This window comes from Fomitopsis serialis (genome assembly GCF_022376445.1).
Source record: "Fomitopsis serialis strain Sig1Antser10 chromosome Unknown B0H18scaffold_78, whole genome shotgun sequence".
NCBI lineage: Eukaryota > Fungi > Basidiomycota > Agaricomycetes > Polyporales > Fomitopsidaceae > Fomitopsis > Fomitopsis serialis.
The window spans coordinates 127649-148400 of record NW_025955038.1 but is presented as its reverse complement, the minus strand read 5'-3'; the positions used below and the strand labels follow the sequence as shown (position 1 = coordinate 148400).

The following is a 20752-nucleotide window of genomic DNA, read 5'->3' as shown; positions in this document are numbered from 1 at the left end:
GTATGGTCCCGTCAGGACGGCTTGGGCAATCTCGTCGAGTGTTTACCGGGAGACTTGTGGAAAATCTCAGATGATTCTGGCAAGACTCTGGTGAGCATACAGTCGTTCTGCATTGTGATCAAGGCTGGAACTCGTATTTATGTCCAGACACTCAGGGAGCCTACAAGGTCCACCACACAACGCGACTGGGAACGCTTTGAGTTCTATGCTCGGCGTGTCCGAGTATTACATTATGGCCCGAAGAGAATCCGAAGGAAGTCTCGCGTCCTCTCGGAGCAAATCTTTTGCTGGCTTTTCTCATCAAGACCATCCCATCATTTGTTTCCCAAGCTATCCTTCCTCGGGTGGTCGGAGAACATGCCGTTCGAGCATCACGAGTCTGTGCATATGTTATTTGGCCCGCAGCTCTCCACATTGCACATGGGTGTATGGTCGTCCGATTTCGCCGCATCACAGGCTGTTCCTCAAGTGCTGGTGCACCTTCCTTTTCGTTCGCCCGACATACATGAACTCACCATCCACATGTATGCCAACGGCGGCCCTGATGATCAACGTCTTCCGTCCAAAGTCTTCGCGTCGTTAATACGACTGAAGTCGCTCACATTGCTGTCGACCCTACCTCTGGAGCCTGACGTCTTCACCGCGTTATCAGCACTACCACATCTCACGGAGGCGAAGATCACTATTCACTCTGGCGACGAAGACGCATGCGGTCTACTTGGAGCAGACCATGCTGCTGCCCCGAGCTTTATCTTCCGTGCTCTGGAGAGTTTGACCCTGACGTTCTCATTGATGAGCGACATAAACACAATCTTGTCGGCCTGTAGCCTTCCCCAACTGCGGCGACTATCCCTGACGTCGCTCTATGGCTCCGACTCTAGTATGTTCGATCGCACACTTCAACTGATCCGTGACCACTGCTCGCATGCTATGCTGGAGGTCATCGAGCTACGCACCACCATTGACCTATTTCCGTCAATGGAGTTCGAGGAGGTACCGGAACCTGACACCATCACTGCGGCGTCCTTGGGTCATCTCTTCGCCTTCCACCGTATCCGCGAACTCGAGCTTCTCACTGAGATGTATATCGCCCTCGACGATGACGACCTAAAGGAGATGGCCATGTCGTGGCCCCGTCTGAAATCCCTGCAGCTGCAAAGCGTGGCCGAGGAAGAGCCCGGGATGTCTGTGACGCTGGAGGGCTTAGCGCATCTCGCTAGGTACTGCCCGGCGATGAACTGGCTCGCAATCGACGTGGACACCACTGGGACCTTTGTCTCACCTGACGCGAGGCCTGGTGGCGGTTACTGTAACCAAGTCCTCCAAGCCGTTGACTTCCAGCGGTCGCACGCGTCGGATTGCCCTGCAGAAATTGGGGCCTTCTTATACGCGATTTTCCCCAAACTCCAGTGGATCAACTCACATGACGATACTCCGGGCGAAGATTCTTGGAAGCCCGTAGAGGACATGCTTGGTGCTCTGCGGAAGATGTCTCAGTGGCCAAGGAACACCGGTGAGTCAGCCGACTCATAACGCAGTGCAGTATGGATTGCGGTACTAGTACTGTGGCACCACTGTTGACAAGGGATTTCTTGCACAGTACTACCGCGGAAAGCCTGATTGGCATATGTGGAATTTTGGAAAGCGCTTGCATTTGCGCCCATGTGTACTTTCTTCATTGCATAATTTTTGAAACGTTGGAACATTGAGAAAACCCTCCTTTCTCCTCTCCTCCTCCTCCGTCTCTCAGTTTAAAGAATCTTAGCCGTACCTTGTGGCGTCACGCGCAGAACCGCACTTACGGCAGTCTCCGCTGAGCGCTCCCGAGCGGCAACACGTTGTCCGTGACACCACGAGTTCCGATCAGGCTACACAGTAACGCAGAACCAGTTCCCTCCCTCCGAGTCCTACAGCCCTAGTTCCCGGAAAGGTGGTCGGCTCATCAGGATTCGTAGTGTGTCGAGAGAATTGGAAGGTCAGTCACCACCAAGAAGCTAGTTTGGCCCGGCGTCACAGGATCGTTAACGTTGAATATTACTCGTATACTAAAGCAGATCCGGTGAATTCGTTTGCACCTGTTTGGACCAGCGCTTCTGTCTACGTCTGTGGCTGAGTAAAAGTCGATGTGGCCGATGCGCCGTTATGCCTCGATGCGCCATTAGCCGTTACCAAGCTGCAGTAATCTATGTCTTTTTTCTGTGTTTTATGTAGACCATCACTACCAATTGACTGTAAGTCTGCGGAAGCGCGACGCATCCCGACTGCCTTCCAAAAACGAGAGTATCTCTTTTTGGTCAGCTACGGAGACTAACTGCCTTCCCGAATATTTACAGCAACTGGCTATTGCCTCATTGAGCTGCTTTGTAACACTACCGCCCTCCGACTCGGTTCCAATCAAGTCGTTGTCCCCGCCCGCTCAGCGCATGGCTACATGCAGTGTTGCACGACGCCCTTCCCCTCTCTGCGTCTGTACCTCCTGTGTCATGCATTATGTGCCTCTACCCCTGTCTTCGTTATTGTCTCCCAAAATGGTAAGGCTGCCTGTTGTCTTTGTGTCGATCAGATCTAACGTGTTATTGTTATGCGTTCCACTGTATTTCTGCCCGCTGCCTGCCCGCCGTTTTTGACGTGCTGTCCCGCAACTCCCGCGATGACCAACCTTCTTCTCTTCGGCTTTGTATCCCTCACCGACGGCCGTCGTTCATCACTTGAAGCGCTAACCGCCAACGCGGTACTTCGACGTTCCACAACTACTACGCCACCTTGATCGAATGCTCGAACGGCAGCGACATTCCGGCTGAGCTGCGCGTGTACAGCCCTCCAAACGACACTGTCTTAGCTGACAATACTATTGCTTACGTCATCGCGCGTGCCTACTGTCCTTCTGCCGGCATGGCTTTGCTTGATGCTATCCAGCTCACACCTTTCTACGGCGATCTATCTCTCGGGACGAATATGATCAGAGCGTTCTGTCCTTCCCGCCCACCATCATCAGCATCGGAACGGTTGCGTCCGCGTATGATGTGCTTGCAGACGGCCAATCAAAGTCATTCCCTGTTATCGCCCATGAGCGCATGCGCGACGAAAGTAAAACGTCTACTATTCAGTAAGTGTAATTACAACACTGTCTTCGCGCTTTCATTAAATCTCCCACTTACTAGGTGCATATACGACGCTTCGCCGCGATGGGCTACCGTTCCTGCTCCTGCCCCAATTCTACCGTATCTTTCCACGGCCAATGCTCGCGCGTGCGTTCAGATGGCGTGTTGGGTGTGGACCTTGAGCTCATTTCTTTCAACTTCGGCCCCTCTCCTGTCGCTGTCGGAGGTGGAACTCTACCCGGAGGCAGTCGATCATCGACTGCTAACACTCCTTGAGCTCGCCCACATAGTTGATGCTATCGGTGACGGTGAAGGTCCAGAAGTCTCTCTGCACCTCTTGCAACATGTATCCGACGACCAGCAGCTGATTGACTTCGTCTTCCCGACACATGTACTCGCCAATCCAATCGCCTGTCTAAAACGTTCGATGCTTGCTCCCACCAATAGGCAGATCGACCGGTACAACAGCATTGTTCTCGACCACATTGATGAGACAAGCAGGACATACCTTGCGGCCGACTCTCTGAAGGAGGCAGACGACGCCGGCATCGACTCCCCCGACAGCATATTTGACTACGTCGCCCGCCAGAATCCCGCAGGTTTTCCTCCCCACTCGTTGACCGTGAAGGTTAACGCCGTCTAACGCTTGCTGCGCAATTTGTCCCTCGACCGTGGCTTGGTCAAGAACGTTCGCGTTGTTCTCATTGCGGTCGGCCCTCGTCTCGTCACAGTCCGCATTCTACGGGGTATTGCAGGTGTCAGTGTCATCGATGAACTTGAAGAAGACGTCCTCATACCTCGGATCACATTCTCTACCACCCTTTCCTCGGCCATACACTCCTCCGTCGTCAGTTTCCTCTTGCGCGGCCGCCGGCATATGCAATGACATTCAACAGCTACTTACCAAGGGCTAACTCTTGACGCAGTGGGAGTAGACCTTACGAGACACGTGTTTTCACATGGACAGCTGCACACCGCCCTTTCGCGCATATGTCACCGTGACCACGCAAGAATTTTGCTCAAACACGACGAATCCACTACTATCAATGTCACCTATGACGAACTTCTACTATGATGGTTTATGACTTTAATTACATTGATGTTCACTCAACCGCCGGAGCGTAGCGATGGCGTCCCTTGTTGAATTCATGCATACAGCTTGAACCTGAGATACTCGGGAACATACCTGGATTGTATCTTCCACAAGAACCGTACATCCCATGGTGCACCAGGCCCTTACCACCCCGGAACTCATTCGCATGATATTTGACGAAGTGGGCAGCTATTCCACTCATCAGTGGCCTGAGGCTGAAGGTTGGTGTCCCGACTTGCCGACACTCTTGTCCTTGGTGCTCGTATGCCATACCTTCCACGAACCCGCCTTGGAGTTCGTTTGGAAACGTCAGAACGGCCTGCACAATCTCGTGAAATGTTTACCGACAGATCTATGGACAACGTCGAACAATGCTTCGAGTGGGCTGGTGAGTATTTGTACGATTGTTCTGCTTTTGATGGAGGTTGAATTCCTGCGCGACAGGTCCAGACGCTTAGGGCACCTACAAGGCCTACCACGCAGCATGATTGGGAGCGTTTTGACTTTTATGCTCGGCGGGTCCGAGACCTACGATTCCATTCAAGCCTAGACGTCCTTCTCGGAAGGAGCACTGTTCGACTCACGGAGAAGCTCCTTCGCTGGCTCTTCTCATCCAGGCCTTCCCATCAATTGCTCCCCGTTTTGTCGTCACTCAGCTGGACAGACCTCATACCGCTCGAGTTCAGCGACTCTGTGCACCTACTTTTCGGTCGACGGCTCTCTACGCTGTACATCAGACCAGCAAGGGCAGCTGGGTTTACTGCCTTCCATGCCATTCATACGGCATTGCTTCACCTTCCACAATGCTCTCCAGGCATCCAGAAGCTGGAAGTCGCTATGCCTCGAGACAGGGACCCTGATCTTCATAGTGTCCCTGGCAAAACTCTCATATTGCTGAAGAAGCTGAGAAGTCTTACATTGCAGTCGGCTTCGCCGCTGACGTTCGACATCCTCGCTGAGCTGTCAACCTTGCCAGACCTCACAATACTGACACTTTCGGAATTCAACTATATACAAGCCGTCGCTGCCGATGTGGGAGTAGATCATGCTGCCTCAGCCACTCTCTTTCGCGCACTAAAGGAGCTCCATTTGTCGGTCAATTCCATGACTGATGTCAACACACTCCTGTCTGCTTGTCGCTTCATTCGACTTCAACATATCTTCCTGACATCCAAGCACGTTTCCGACTCAGACACACCGATATTGTGCTCCAATCAGTACACAAATGCTGCGCCCATGCTACGCTGGAAACGATCGAGATACTCTATGGCGCATGTACAGGACGTCAAGTTGACGCGGCCTCACAAGCCATCACCGCCGCGTCCTTCAGACGTCTTGCGACTTCCATCATCTCCGCAGCTTCACACTTGAAACGGACATCTGCATCGTCCTCGATGATGACGCTGTGCAGGAACTGGCCATGTCGTGGCCTCATCTCAACCATTTGTGGCTGTTCGGCTCGCCCAATTACCCCTGGATAACTCCAACGGCGACAACATTAGAAGGCCTGGCCCATCTCGCCAGGTATGTCCTTTGCTGACAACGCTCACAATCGACGTGAACACGTCCAATACTGTTGTCTCTCCCGACGTGAAGCCCGGCGGTGGCTACTGCAATCAGGTCCTCCAGAGCATCTGCTGTTTTCGATCGCCCGTGTTGGGTGACCACGCTCAGATAGCGGCATTCCTATACGCGATTTTCCCTAACCTCAAATTGATCGCAGGAGACGGGAACATGGAGATATATGACTCCTGGCAGTCGGTGGTAGGAACGCTCGAGATTTTGCGGACCGCATCTCAGTGGGAGAAGAAGTACGGCGGTGAGTTCTCATTCAAGTCGAATCATGGTGCCATTGTTGACAGGAAACACTCTACTCTGCGCAGCTCCTCCAGTAAAATGATGCACATGCGTGGTAGCTCGCCCTTGTATCCATATCACGGTTGCGATTACCTCGTATCTTAACGCGAATGTACATTTCGGTGACGACAGGACGAGCAGCCCTCACGAACGAAGACACGACAGGTAGCAACATGGTAAGCGTCGTTGGGATGGGCCCGCTCCGCGCAGTATCTCCACACCACAGAATGCATTTGCGGTACAGTCGTCTTCGGGATCCACGTTTAAGTCGACGACTGTACCCTCGTGAATCTGATTCTATACACAATTCATAACAGATAGGAAGGATGGCAATACGACAATAGAGAATATTCCAGACATCCTCACAAACCAGGCAAAAGCCCCTCTTCTCCCTCGGTTCCAGTAATACGCCCGCCACTTCAGCCTCTTGCAGCCGACATCGTCTCGCCCCACCTCCATCAAGAATCCATCCACCTCTCTCAGCGGCTTACCGGGCCGCGCCCGCACGACCATGTCCCGCCCGACCGCCTCAAGCCACTCCAGCACAGGCCGGGTGAACCACCTCCTGATCGCCCCATCCGCACCGCTCTCGAACCACCGAGGTGTCCGCCCCCTTCGTCACCGCGAACGCGACGTAACCGTTCCGGCCGCGTGCACGGGGAGCACCTGCACGACCGGGTCGTCCTCCGCGCCGATGGCAAGGAACGGGACGCGCACGCGCGGAGCGTCGTGTGCGACGAGGCCCAGGTGTAGTACGCGCGCGCGCTTGGGAAGGGGAAGGGAGGTGAGGACCCGCCAGCGATGCGGTTGAACGTCTCGTCGAAAGTCTCGAGTGTGGGCGACTGCAGTGCGAGCGTCGGGGCGACCGCCTGGGCGACGGGGTGTGAGGGAGGCGTGCTCAGAGCAGCGGCGTGACGTTTGACGACGGCTTGTAGGTTGAGCCGAGCGCTGTAGAGTACACCCGGCGGTGTAACCAGTGCCTTCCAAACTGAGGAGCCAAGTGAGTTCACGTACTGCTCCGCCGGTGTGACCACTCACGCTTCGCTGTTCGTTACCAAGTCCCATGGCTAGAGCATACTCTACATGAGTTGCGTGTCGAATTGACAGAAATTACGAGTAACGCACGCAAGCTATAACGCACGCAGCAGCAAGCCTGCAGTCGTCGCCTTCTTCCGCGACGTATCTAGTCAGCACGTTCGCTCCTAGCGAAAATCCTAGGCCAAGGAGAGGTGCCTTCGGATAGCGTCTTCGAATGTAGAACATCGCCGCACGGATGTCCTCTGTATGCCCCGCAGAATACAGTTGGGGGCTTGTTACCGGGACGCCCGCGCCTAACTTCGCGATAAGTATGACCGCCGGACGGTTTATTGAGGGACTCACATCCTCGGAAGTTCACCACGATCGCACGGTATCCCAGTCCTCCGTCATCTACGGCCTGCATGCAGGAGATACGACCGCGCGCACATAGGCTTCATGAGACCTGAACAGGACGGGTTTCTTAATTCAGGATTACGCAACGATACACGAGGTATTCACTCACCACCGGTCAGGCCGTGAAGCACAACGATGATAGGTGTACTTCTGGGAGCTTCCGTGTGCTCTCAGCGGTGTAAAGTCTAGACCGCTTCTCTCTCGTAGGTTACTGCGTAAGCAATGCTAGTGCGCACGTACAGAGTTCCGCCGTCCCGAGTGCGTAGAAGAGTCCTATTGGCCTCGTCAATTCAGAAATCCGACCTCAAACTGTATGTTACTCACCTGTCGTACTCAACCTCATCTATCTTCGAAAATCCCAACCACGGAGTATGCGGTCTGTAGATGGCCGCTACCAGCATCGTTTCAGCACTGTCGGGGTGCGAGTATCATGGCCACTGGGATTCGCACCTGAAGAGCCACCACACCGGCCTGAAGTCTCTGAGGAACTCGGACATCTCTGTTCTATTAAATCGCGTAACGTCTTCTGTCTCGTCTTGGTCCTTCCGCCCGCGTCCTTCACTTCTATGACCGCTCCCTTGTCTGCGATGTACAACGCCGGGCGGTAATAGGTCGTATGGTGCCGGTGGTTTACCGCGACCCATGCCCCGAATCCCAGGACGGTCAAACCGAAGACAATGGTTGAAAGCATACGTTTGGAGCGTGAAGATTATATCATGACTGCGAGGTGCGTGGACGTCGGGGTGAGGGTGCAAAACAGACAGTACATAACGGTGATAGATCACTGTTCGCCGTCAAGCCCGGCCATAGCCAGACGCTCACCTATTACGGACGCTCACCTACGCTCACACCCGCATCTCTGTTTCTTCGACGACCTTGACTCTACAATTCACGTTCAACCCGCGAGTTAACCTGCTGTCGTTAGCCTGCTACCGAATGGGAACATGAAGTCCTCAATCGTTGCGGACGTACTAGACTGTCTTGACCAATTGTGGACACAGTTCGAGGGCCAACCGGGACGTATACATCTACTAGCTTCCTGACGACCTGGACTCTACTTTGAACCTCACGCTAGGATGTCCACACTTGCTGGAATTATCAGACATCTTAGCAGGACGCGATCTGCCAGGCTACTCGGACTGCTGGACCGCTTCCGTCCACACACAGGCGACCCAAATCAATACATGAGCGTACTCCTGCGCCGAACCGATGATCCACTCTCTTACCCTGGCGGCTGCGTGGACCGTGCCCGATCTGCACGAACATCTGCACAAAGCGTCCACGAATGGGCTATGCTTGCCTGAGGACTCGGAGGACGCGGTCGGACCGTTTACTCAACGCCTTTGCGGCGGACGTGCTGGTTGCTGTGGTGGGATCACTTGGGGAGTTGGTAAATGGATGGGAAGTGACGAATGGAGCATGGAAGTACGGATTGTAAGATGCTACTACGTGAGTACTCCAAGTTCATTCATGATGTCGCTTTGCCGTGACTCTGGTATCCCGCCCTTTGTGCTTGCCTCGCGCGCTGACTCGATCGATGTATCTCCAGAGAGAACACGTATCCGGGCCGATGTTGCTGTACGCATGTACGTCCTGTTTATGTGTTTATGTCTTGTATATCTTGTCTGACGATCATATGCGCTTAGATTTATGACGCGTTCTTGTCCCCCTTCAGGTTCTCGTGCTCTCCTGCTCCTATATGTACGATGTATTCAAATTTGACTACGAAGCAAGTTTCTTTCACGTCGCCCAGGTTAACAACACTACACATATCCGGCAAGATCCTACGCGTGTCTACAGTACGTGCTTGAAGATCACTCTATGTCAATATCACCCTACGCTTTGCGATCTCACACAAGTAGGATCCATTTGCCTAGATGGGTTAGACCACAAGGCAGAGGCAGACGAAGACACCGCCGACGCCCCGCTTTTGCCAGCAGATGAAGAAGGACGAACGACTTACCGAGTAGCTCTCAAAGCAGCTCATGATTAACAAGGATGATAAGCATTGTACGACGTGATCCTCCATCCATCGTCAGCAAGCTGGGTAAACCGGCATTGGCAAGACATGTTGGCGCCGCGACGTACGACGACGTGCACAAGGATAGAAACCGACGGCATCCGTGAGCGTTATCAATCATCACGCTTTGTGTGAGGTATCCAGGGGTTATCTACTGTGCCAGTGCTAGGGCATATGGCTTTGCCACCACGGTGCGTTCAAAGCAAAGTGTGCACTTTGACCTGCGACCTGGGCGCTAGTAACGACCTTCGCATTTATATCGACAGCACCGTTTTCCGCTCGTCCTTCAGCAACCGCCAAACGGCCACCACTCGAACCACAGCCATACGTTGGGCGTCGAGTCTCGGGTTCAAGCGGTTCAGATCTGAATAACGTCTGTGAAGCCGTGCAAGACTCGGAGGTGGCAAAGCTCGTACATTCAGTTTAAGGTCAGTAACTTTGGACACGGTTGACAAGTCTCGATGTTGAAGCTGACCGTCTCTCATGGTAGCAGGCGACGTCGCTCGGAGGTCACAACATACTTAAATTTCTTTCGCGGAACGTACATACCACAAGATGCACCGGGCCTTGGCCATCACGGATATTTTGCATCAAATAGTGGACCAAGCTGGTCATAACATCCGGATGCTTCTGGCGTTAGCACTGGCATGCCGTGCGTTCAGCGAACCCGCCTTGGATACTCTATGGTCGACTCAGGTAGGCTTGGGCCATCTCGTCGAATGTTTGCCGTCAGATTGTGGACCGTCTCGAAGGGTACTCAAGGGACATTGGTAAGCCAAGCGTCCGTCCTGTAGAAATTGCTGTTCACCGACTGCTGTTCGATGTAGATGCTCAAGAACCTATAAGGCCCCTCACGCCACAAGATTGGGAGCGCCTCGACTTTTACGCTCGACGGGTTCGACTGTTGTATACCGACACAATAGACTCTCGACCGCAGTCCCGCGGTATCTCGGTGGACCTCTTTCAGTGGCTTTTCTCGTCGAGGCCCTCCCATCGGTTGCTCCCAAAGCTATCGTTACTCCATTGGACGAACAACATACCGCGCGATTATTTTGAATCGGCATACCTGCTCTTTGGCCCCGACTCTCCAGCTTGGAGATTGGAAAATGGCCATCGCAGTACGCTGTCGACCCCCCTGCTGTCACCCCGACACTATCTCACCTTCTTCGACGTTCACCGGATGTTCAAAACCTGAGAGTCCACATGCCGTGGAAGCGCATGGAGTGGGATCGGGAAACCATCCCCGGCGACGTCCTCACGTCATTCAAGAAGCTGAGATCTTTCGAGATGTTTTCAGTCGTGCCCATGGTGTTTAACGTTTTCATGAGGTTGTCAGCCTTACCAGATCTCACGGAACTGGATCTTCCAGTCAGCCGCCAATGGCAAGCCATACCTGGACAATCGGGGGACGGCCACACCACGAACGACCTCACCTTTCGCTCTCTGGGCAGACTGTCGATGTACGGGACATCCATGTATGACCTAGAAGCGGTCCTATCGACCTGTCGCTTTCCCCGGCTTGAGGAACTACTCTTGAAGTCGGGCAGCGGTCCCGGAGGAGTCACCCTCGGTATTCTCCTTCGATCTATTGATCGATTTTGCCCGCATGCCACGCTGAAGAAGCTCCGCATACTTTCTGGCCGTGGCCAGGATACTGTAGAACCAGGGATATCAACCGCCAATCCGGCGTGTCTGCGACAGCTATACGGCTTTCGCCACCTGCGCAGCGTCGAACTCGACATGCGCATGCGCATCGCGCTTGACGACGACGCGGTCAAGGAGATGGCGATGTCGTGGCCCTATCTGGAACGCCTGGAGCTGTCTAGCAACGACAAAAACCTCGCGGAGACTGCAGTAACGGTGCGAGGCCTCGCACATTTCGCTCGGTATTGCCCGTCTCTGGCCTCGCTTACGATCGACGTGAACACGACCCACTCCCCCATCTACACCCTCCCCTGCATGGACCTGCCCGCGAAGCCTGGTGACGGTCACTGCAACCGGGTCCTGAAGAGGATTTGCTTCCCCCATTCGCCTGTGCATGCCGACACCGCGGAGATCGGGGCTTTCTTATTCGTGATCTTCCCCAACTTGAAGCACATCAATAGGGGGGTCAGCTCCGAGATAGGCCAAGCTTGGCTGGCGGTGGAGAAAGTGCTGGACCTCTTGCGGATAGTATCTGAGTGGCAAAGACACGATGGTGAGTCCTGCCGTGTACCTTGATGTCGTCGGACAACTATTGACGAGGTCAACGCTCCGCTGCAACAGTACCGCAAGTAGCCCCAGTATAGAGGTTCGAAATTCCTATGGAGCTCCGCTATGGATCAAACTGTGATGTATAGTATGTTAAGTATATAGCTCTTTCGCTGCGCATATTCGGCGACGCAGTGTATATCCGTATAGTAATGCGTAACACAACACGAGAAGGATTTCTCATGAGTAGATCTCGTCATATTCGATATATGCTCTTTCGACAAGGTAACAGAACTAGCTGCGCCGGTCCACGAATTCGAAGACGCGTTCGTTCACTTATTGGCCAGGTGCGCGTGAGCATACGTCCTCCCCCACTCAAAGAGTTCTTCTTTAGGGTCTGCCTAGGGGAGACTAGCGTGAGCATGTGTGGCGCGTTAAGCTTCACGCCCTCATCCAACTCTCACCGAGTCCGTCTCGCTTCTGCACTCGAGCGACAAGACTGGTGTGCTACGATTAGCATGAGACCTTGCAGGATCTATGGACAATACTTCCGCTACCGGCGCCGGACCGTCCCCGTCAACATGGATCGCCAATACAGTTTAAGGGCAACGGGCGAGACATGACTCGACCAACAGTCGACTCGACGGCTTGGACTTGTTGAATGCCACAGATCGACGCATAATTCCTGGTCGAATACACTGGAGCCATGTCGGCATACGGCGCGATCCTCACTCCCAATCGGACTGCAGGACCTCTTCCAACCACACGCTGGCGACTCCAGCCAACCTCCAAGTACACTCCTGCGCCGGATGCACACTTGACGATCCACCACCTCACCCTGGCGACTGCGCGGGCCATGCCGGGTCTGGTTGAATACCTGCACAAGGTGTTCGCGGATGAGCTTGAGCGCGGATTGACCTATCCACAGGAAATCCGCGCAGGCGAGGAGTACGCGCTCGAGACGTTTGAGGCCTACTACTTCGCGGCGGACGTGCTGGTGGCTGTGATAGGAGAGGGAAGCTCGGGTGAAGAGATCGTCGACGGCGGAGAGGCCGAGCTTAGTATCGAAGACGCGGTCAAGGGACGCAGCATGGAGGAGTGTATTGCTGGATGTTACTACGTGAGTCTCTGCCTAGACTCCATAATTAAGCCCTTCATACCCTACCATCCGGGACGTCGGAAAGGCTTTACAGTATTCCGGTGACTGATCGACATCGTTTTGCAGGTGAAACCGAACTATCCTGGCCGGTCCTCTCATGTACGTCCCAGTATAACGGACATTCACTTTTCTGACGTCAATGTGCATGTAGATCTGCAATGCTGGGTTCCTTGTCCCCCCCGCACAACGTGGGCGGGGCATAGGTGCCGTACTCGCGCGTTCCTATCTGCACTACGCACCAAGGCTTGGCTTCGAGGCGAGCGTGTTCAACCTCGTCTACGTCAACAACGCTGCGAGTGTCCGGTGAGCCCTGTCCATGCGTGATCTCTAGCAAGGGTATACTGATACGCGTCCGTGTAGGCTCTGGGAGGCCCTCGGCTTCACGAAGGCGGGGCTCATTCCGCGTGCGGGACGACTGAAGAAGGCAGACGGAAGCGAGGGTGAGGAGTTCGTTGATGCGTACGTCTTTTACCGTAGGTTCGACCAATGAGCACAGCCTGCAGTACAGAAGCACGAACCAATAGCGATTGCGATTGAATGTACCAGCAATCATACAGTATCTCAAGCAGTCTGAGCCCCGATCGACTGTCACGTCGTGCTAGCTGGCGCAGTGTTTGCCGCAGGTTTGCCACATCAGTATCCAATGTTGACAGACAACCCGGACATTGCAGCGTGGCTGAGGAAAGGGATTGGACATTATTGTCTTCTTACGACGCAATGTCAAGCGCTGCGTAACATCGATGACATGTCGATAGCAGACGTTATGTTGCTTGTGGTCCTGCAGAGGTGCAACTATCAAAAGCAGGGCTATGAGTCAAGTTATGTCGTCACTCATTCGCATACTTGTCCCACTGAGATGTCATGCGTAGGACCTCAATCGTGTTCCATACTCGCCTCCAAGATTCGCCCATCACAGTACAGTAACCCTCATCGTCATAATCTCCATTGATCTGCTGCAGATTAGGGAAGATCGCATTCAAGAACGCCCCTATCATCGCACAGTTCCCCAGCGCGGTCGAGTCGCCAAACTCAATGTCCTCGAGGACGTAGTTGCAGAAGCCGCCACCGGGCCTCACATCGGCGGAAACGACTGTATCGGCGGTCTGCACGTCGATTATGAGCGACCACAGCGAGGGGCAGTAGCGGGCGAAATGCGCCAGGCCTTCCAGCGTTGTCGCGGTCGGGGTCGCCCAATGGGCTGCGCTAGTCAGCTGCATATGTTCCAGATGGGGCCACGACATGGCCATTTCCTTGACGGCGTCATCGTCGAGGACGATGCACATCTTCGCGGCGAGTTTGAAGTCCTGCAGACCACGAAAGTCGTAGAGGCGTCTCATCGAGGCCACAGTGAGGGTTTGTACTCCATCCTCGTCGAAGCCTGCGTCTTCGCCGCATTGTATGTGGATCGTGTTCAGTATAGTATGCGGGCAACGTTCGTGGATCAAACGGAGGACGCTGTCGAGAGTGTTCGATGTGGAAGAGAAGGGGGTGTCCAGGATCATCTCTTGGAGTCGAGGAAAGCGGCAGGCAGATAGGAATGCATTGACATCATTCATTGTTGTTGTTTTCATGGTCAATCTCTCCAGTGTGCGGAAGGTAAGGGTCTGAGCGGCGCCACCCGCCCCCGATTGGCCAGTAGCTCGTCGATTGTTGATGATCGACAAGTTCACTTCCGTGAGGTTTGGCAAGGTCGCCATCCTGGCAAACACGTCAAACGTCACGGGTGAGGAGGTTGGGTTCCACCAGAGTGTCTTCAACCCTTTCAAAGTCAAGAAGACCTCGATAGGGAAATGGTAATAGCGATACCGCCCCTCCCGGGGCTTAGTGAAGGCCTTCACTTCCTGGATGTCCGGTGAACGTAGAGGGAGGTGCGACAATGTTGCAAGGATCACACCGTACCCGGCGAACTCACGCGCCGTGATTTGCAGGCTAGTGAGCTGTGGACCAAAGAGCATGTGCGCAGAGTCGTAGTACCCGGATGATATGTTGTCCGTCAACCCCAGCTTAAGGAAGGATAAGCGAGGAATCAACTGATGAGAAGGCCTTGATGAGAGGAGCCAACGAAAAAGGTTCTCGGAGAGGATACAGCATGACCGTCCGCGGAGGGTGGTATGAATAACATGTAGTGAGCGGACTCGCCGAGCGTAGAAGTCAAAACGCTCCCAGTCCTGTCGTGTGGTGGGCCTCGTAGGTTCTCTGAGCGTCTGAACGCATTGCGCACGGACTCAGCTTCCAATGACAGTGGAGAAACCGCTTACTCACCAGACCCTTCGGTGTGTCATCCGAGAGCGTCCATAGATCTTTCGGTAAGCACTGAACGAGACTGCCCAAGCCATACTGACGAGTCCATAGCATGTCCAAGGCGGCCTCGTGGAATGCGCGGCATGTGAGCGCCAGAGCCAGGAGTGACGGTCTTTTCAGTGGACCCGGCCTGGAGACTTCGTTCACCACCAGTCGAACAAGCTCTTGGATAGTCAGAGCTCGATGCATCATGAGATGTACGTTTTCGGGAAGCGTGGAACACCAGCAAGTGTCACCTGCATTCGTGAGATGTGTTTCAATTATTCGACTGAGTGTGCCACTGATTCCGTTGAAGTGAGTAGATGACTTTGATAGATTTGACATGACGTACCGCACTGGGCCAGGACAGATGAGGAGGAGGAGTTGTTCTGAGGACTGACCACAGTAACGGACCGACTCGCGCGACAGTCACCAAACTCGCTGGCATTCTCAACGCGAACACGTGACGCAGTGGCGACGCTCGAGTCTGCTCGTTTAACCTCTTACACGCATCCGTGCAGACTCTGGGAGGCCCTCGGCTTCACGAAGGCGGGGCTCATTCCGCGTGCGGGACGACTGAAGAAGGCAGACGGAAGCGAGGGTGAGGAGTTCGTTGATGCGTACGTCTTTTACCGTAAGTTCGACCAATGTCCGAGTCAGTGAGCACAGCCTGCAGTGCAAGAAGGGCGAACTAGCGATTGCGGTTGTATGTACCATATCTCAAACAGCCTGAATCCCGATCGACTGTCACGTCATGCTAAGTAGCTGGCACAGTGTTTGCCGCACGTTTGCTACATCAGCGTTCCGAAACAGACAGCCCGGACATTGCAGCGTGGCGGAAGAAAGGAATTGGAGATTTATTGTAAGTTGTTGTAACGCTAAATTGAAGGGCTGCGTAGATGCTCCATCGATATAATATTGACATGTCGATAGCAGACGTTACGTTGCGTCTGGTCCTGCAGAGGTGTATACATCAAAAGTAGGTCAATGAGTCAAGGCATGTCGTTACTTACTGGCGTGCTTTTCCCATTCAGATGCCATGCGTAGGACCAAAATTATATCCCATACCCTTCTCCACACCCAATCAAGCCTCCGGATGTTGGGGAAGATCGCATTGAGGAACGCCGCTATCTTCGCTTCATTCCCATACGGAAACGACATGCAGAACTCGATCTCCTCGAGGGCCCGGTTGCAGAAGCCGCCGCCGGGGATCACATCGGCGGAGACGACGGTACCCCTCGTCTGCACGTCGATACAGAGTGACGACAGCGAAGGACAGTACCGGGCGAGATGCGCCAGGCCTTCCAGCGTCGCCGAAGTCGGAGGTGACCTAAAATGCAGGTACTCCAGACGAGGCCACGACTTGGCCATCTCCTCGACGGCATCGTCGTCGAGGATGATGCGCATCTTCGTGTTGAGGCCAAATTTACGAAGATGTCGGAAGTCATAGAGACGTCGGAAGGACGCTGCGGTGATGTCGTGTACTACATCCGCGAGGTGTTCATTCGCACCGCTTCGGATTTGGATCGACTCTAATATAGCATGTTCGCAACGATCGTGGATCAGCCGGAGCACGCCATCGAGAGCGCCCGAGTTGGATTCGAAAGTGGTTGTCAGGGATATCTCTTGCAGTCGAGGAAAGCAGCAGACGGATAGGAGTGCCTCGGCATCAGCCATTGTCGTCATCCTCGTAGTCAATCTCTCCAGAGCGCGGAAGGTAAGAGTTTGAGCAGTCCCTTCTGTCCCCAATTGGCCGATGGCTCGTTGTTTGTCGAAAAGTAAGGTGGCTTCTGTGAGGTTTGGCAAGGTCGACAACCCGGCGAGGGAGTCGAATGTCAAGAATATGCTCCCTCCGAATTTCTCTAAACCTTTCAATGCTGGAAGAATACCAGTAGGGATGGGCTGACAGTCGGACTCCCTGTACCGGGACTCGTTGGCTCTCAATGACTGGACGTCTGGTGAACGCAGAGGGAGGTGCAGCAATATCACGTTAAGCACATTGGTGTTGGCGAGCCGAGGGGTGCTGATGTCTAACTCAGTGAGCCGCGGGCCAAATAGCGTGTGCGCAGAGTCGTAATACTTGGAAGATGTATCCTCCGTCCACCCCAGGCCAAGAAAGGATAGACTAGGGAGCAATTGATGAGAAGGCCTTGACGAGAGAAGCCAACGAAAGAGGGGCCCCGAGACGTGGCACTCTCTAAAGAACTTGAGTCGGATATGGACATGAGGGTCATCCTCATGATGTAGTCTGCGGACCCGCCGAGCGTAGACGTCAAAGCGCTGCCAGTCTTGTTGTGTGGTGGCCCTCGTAGGTTCTCTGAGCGTCTGGATGCATTACGCACTGGACTCAGCTTCCAGTAACAGCGGAGCAGCAGCTTACTCACTACACTATCCATCGAGTTATCTGAATATGTCCATAGATCCTCCGGTAAGCACTGGACGAGATGACCCAAGCCATACTGGCTAGCCCATAGCATGTCTAAGGCGGGCTCCTGGAATGTGCGGCATGTGAGCGCCAGAGCCAGGAGCGTCGGGTCTGCCAGTGAAAACGGCCTGGTGTCTTCATCCACTACCATTTCAATGAACTCTCGGATAGTCAGAGCTCGATGCATCGTGAGATGTAGGTTTCCGGGAAGTGTGAAATGATGAGTTTCAATCCTTCGACCGAGTGCGCCACTGATTCCGTTAAGGTGAGTAGATGACTGTGATGCCAGGACGGACGAGGTACTCGCTCTGAGGACTGACTAAAACGGTAACGGACCAAGGTCCAACTCGCGACTCGCTTACGACTCGCTGGCATTCTGAACGCGAACACGTGACTCAATGGCGACGCGCTGAGGCTCGCTCCGATCGGAGTCTCCTCGTTAAACCTCAAGCTTGGAGCGACAAGTCGGATAGATACAGCACAGTAACGAGAACTATGGTTGAGGTGAGCAGTTTCACGCTCTATATATATGTAGCACAAATGCCATAAGAAATCATGCAGAAAACTAGAGCTTCTGGAGTGCCACGCCGGTGTAACCATTGCACATCGGACGTGACTAGTGCGGCATATACGTCTGCCAGTGCTAGGCTGTTCAAGACGTTAAAAAAAAGATCCGCTTGCTGGTGGTATTCCCTTATTGCGAACTCGACGCGGTGAGTGCACAGTAGGCTTAGCGTCCCGCTCGGCGGACTGGTAGCCTTGCGTCCGCAAACATCGCCGCGGCCTCTTGTTCATATGCATAATATCCCGTTCACATCTGACATACTACTATGGAATGGAAAGCAGGTATGTTCAATGTCAACTATGATACATTCATACGGCGTACTACCAGTGAAATCATGCAAGGAAAGTGTCAATGGAGTTCATGTGTCGGATGCATACAATATAAAGAAGGGAAACATGTGAGTTCATCCAGCTCGAAATCATTCTGGCGACGGTGTTAGATTAATATCTTTACAGGAGCCCTGTAGCTGAGAGGCCCCCTGCGACTGCTGCGGCTACAACCAGGGCACTTCTGGCTCCTGGCGCACTGATGGAGTGCGACGCTCCGGAGGCTGCGAAAATCTCGGCCGCAGCGCTGCTATTTTGTGCCTGTCACAAAACACGGTCAACATCCTATGGTAGACGCGATACGGTGCGGCGAGACTCACTGCGACGCAGCCTGATGGTCCTGTGCACCCCAAATTCTCATTCGTGGCAATTACGTTTGCGATGGTAGCGTCGATGGGCTCTGCGACAGGTTTAGGCGCAGGAGAAGCGGATACTATAGTCCAATATGTCAGCAGTCTATGCATGATATATAGCCGTCCAACGACGTACCGAGAGAAACAGAAATGCAAATGAGTGTGAAGATGTGGAAGACGCGAGGGAACATGGTGGTTATGTTCTATGGGGTTCGACAAGGCCCGGATTTGTGTATTCGTACTGTCTCAGTGTCTGTCGCGGATGATATCAAGCTCCGGCGAAGTGATGCGTTCGCTAGATGAGATTGCTGGGAGTACGTCTGAGATTGTCACCGTCTGCGGCAGACCGAGAGTAGGTGGTTAGGAGGGCTCGGAGCGGTAGGAGGCGAGTTCGGTCAACGAGCAGGCGTGGTCGACTCCCTACACCCATCACTCGTGCAATATATATTTCGTCCTACCTTGTTCTTCGAACCCCGCCATACTACAAGAGGCACAAGGTCGTTGCTTTTCTTGGCCAGCGAAGCTGCCGTTCTAGCGAGGCGTTGAAAGGGAATGCCTTTTTGGGAACAAGGTGTGATCTCCGAGAGACGCCCACGGTGACTGCCGCTAAACGTCGCCGAGGTCGCGCAGGTCGACGAGGACAACGACATGGACAACGACCTTCACTCTTCGTCGTCGTGCCTTCACTCTCTACATCTTGTATGCGGATATGTTGTCCGTCTCCCGCTTGTGATCTCTTTGTTTCACCCTTGACTGCACGACAGCCTGTCCGAACGGTTGCCTCACCGTCATCTCACCGAATCTGATGCGATTATCGTCGGCGACTCATGGTCCCATGGATATAGCTCATCGACATCAATGCGTATATCAGGACTGAGTAAGTACTGCGCACTATTTATTGTAGCGCTCCGTTACAGTTGGGATGAGGAGGGATGATCTGCGTACGTCTTGATTTCTGGGGCATTGTCTGAAATCGACGCATGGCGCAACGGATGAGGTCGCCGCAGTGCTGAGGGCGACTGTGACAGTAGTCGGGGCTCATAACCTGTTGCAAACAGATTTTGAGTACCGACTCCCGGTGTGTAATGCCCTCCGACTTTTTGCTTCCTAGGACCCCCCGTTTGTGCCAGGGCGAAGTCTATTCTCTGCAGAGATGCTTTCGACGCGATTAAACTTGGCGCGTGATATATGCTGTGAGGAGGAGGAGTTCAAGCCGCCAACGTTTCCTGATGATGGATTTGAAGCGCGCTCGAGCTAGCAGGTCCCTCTCAAGATTTACTCTAGGATCCTGGTACGAGCAGTGCCATCGACGAACCTTCTGTTGAATGCCATACTCATATTTTTAGTTCATATTTCATAGAGACGACCTCGAGCTGCCAAAGTCTCTCCAACATCGAGCTTGACGTAGCCCCTGAGGGTCTTAGTGTTACAGGCATAAGGCCAGTGACTTGCTCGAAAACAGTGACTCAGGGATTGACTGCCAGGCTATCGTTTCGGAAGGTAGTAAGGATACGCCGGGTACACTTCAATCAAAGGTACGCTCCATTTTGTCGCTTGCTTATATGCGAAGCTCACTGAAGCATCGTACGGTTAGTTATGCCCAGCAACACGATGGCGACGCGAGACCTAGTGGTAAACGACTACAACAAGCACAGTGAGCACAAGCCTGCATTTTAGTCATGGACCATGGTCTGCTGCCGCGCACAGATATTTGCGACTGGTCTCGTTGCTACATCCACGATCTTCTATAACGTCGGTGTAGCTGTCTCTAGTCGACGATGATCATCGGCGTACTGAGATATCGACAACCAATATGGTCCCTGTACTCGGCACCGGTAGCTGGCCATCTCTGTCTATCTCTGTTTCTTGCGCCTTTGCTACCGATGATATTAATATCACCAATGTCTTATGCGACAGCGTTATCATATGCCTGAATGCAGATACTTACTACG

The 20752-nt window shown here is 53.6% G+C and overlaps 7 protein-coding genes across 7 annotated transcripts; 3 read left to right on the top strand and 4 right to left on the bottom strand.

Moving 5' to 3' along the window:
- The first annotated feature begins 31 nt into the window (after positions 1–31).
- On the top strand, positions 32–1902 carry B0H18DRAFT_636709 (uncharacterized protein). The gene is made up of 3 exons (XM_048038891.1): positions 32–90; positions 148–1513; positions 1601–1902. The coding sequence occupies exons 2-3, from the start codon at positions 358–360 to the stop codon at positions 1618–1620; spliced, it is 1176 nt and encodes a 391-aa protein (XP_047889557.1). The 5' UTR covers positions 32–90; positions 148–357; the 3' UTR covers positions 1621–1902.
- A 4567-nt stretch (positions 1903–6469) lies between these two features.
- Positions 6470–8268, bottom strand: B0H18DRAFT_1027985 (uncharacterized protein; the record flags this gene model as incomplete). Its single annotated transcript, XM_048029906.1, has 12 exons — positions 7950–8268; positions 7846–7873; positions 7807–7820; positions 7723–7755; positions 7631–7667; positions 7516–7548; positions 7432–7486; positions 7177–7382; positions 7090–7118; positions 7026–7039; positions 6769–6979; positions 6470–6664 (listed from the first exon to the last, which is right to left on the bottom strand). Coding segments are annotated over exons 1-12 (1079 nt in total), but the record flags the coding sequence as incomplete, so codon positions are not given.
- A 2394-nt stretch (positions 8269–10662) lies between these two features.
- On the top strand, positions 10663–11849 carry B0H18DRAFT_636599 (uncharacterized protein). The gene is made up of 2 exons (XM_048038890.1): positions 10663–11699; positions 11768–11849. Exons 1-2 carry the CDS (start codon positions 10706–10708, stop codon positions 11788–11790), a joined length of 1017 nt encoding a protein of 338 aa, XP_047889555.1. The 5' UTR covers positions 10663–10705; the 3' UTR covers positions 11791–11849.
- A 549-nt stretch (positions 11850–12398) lies between these two features.
- On the top strand, positions 12399–13341 carry B0H18DRAFT_1122531 (acyl-CoA N-acyltransferase; the record flags this gene model as incomplete). Its single annotated transcript, XM_048034529.1, has 4 exons — positions 12399–12812; positions 12918–12950; positions 13003–13154; positions 13212–13341. The coding sequence occupies 4 exons, from the start codon at positions 12399–12401 to the stop codon at positions 13339–13341; spliced, it is 729 nt and encodes a 242-aa protein (XP_047889554.1).
- A 248-nt stretch (positions 13342–13589) lies between these two features.
- Positions 13590–15530, bottom strand: B0H18DRAFT_636579 (uncharacterized protein). The gene is made up of 3 exons (XM_048038889.1): positions 15484–15530; positions 15114–15432; positions 13590–15055 (listed from the first exon to the last, which is right to left on the bottom strand). The coding sequence occupies exons 2-3, from the start codon at positions 15342–15344 to the stop codon at positions 13679–13681; spliced, it is 1608 nt and encodes a 535-aa protein (XP_047889553.1). The 5' UTR covers positions 15345–15432; positions 15484–15530; the 3' UTR covers positions 13590–13678.
- A 462-nt stretch (positions 15531–15992) lies between these two features.
- On the bottom strand, positions 15993–17893 carry B0H18DRAFT_636572 (uncharacterized protein). Its single transcript, XM_048038888.1, has 3 exons — positions 17864–17893; positions 17516–17807; positions 15993–17456 (listed from the first exon to the last, which is right to left on the bottom strand). The coding sequence occupies exons 2-3, from the start codon at positions 17741–17743 to the stop codon at positions 16137–16139; spliced, it is 1548 nt and encodes a 515-aa protein (XP_047889552.1). The 5' UTR covers positions 17744–17807; positions 17864–17893; the 3' UTR covers positions 15993–16136.
- Positions 17894–18570: 677 nt separating this feature from the next.
- Positions 18571–18991, bottom strand: B0H18DRAFT_957545 (uncharacterized protein; the record flags this gene model as incomplete). The annotated part of the gene is made up of 3 exons (XM_048042582.1): positions 18571–18708; positions 18768–18880; positions 18937–18991. The coding sequence occupies 3 exons, from the start codon at positions 18989–18991 to the stop codon at positions 18571–18573; spliced, it is 306 nt and encodes a 101-aa protein (XP_047889551.1).
- Between the last annotated feature and the right edge of the window lie 1761 nt (positions 18992–20752).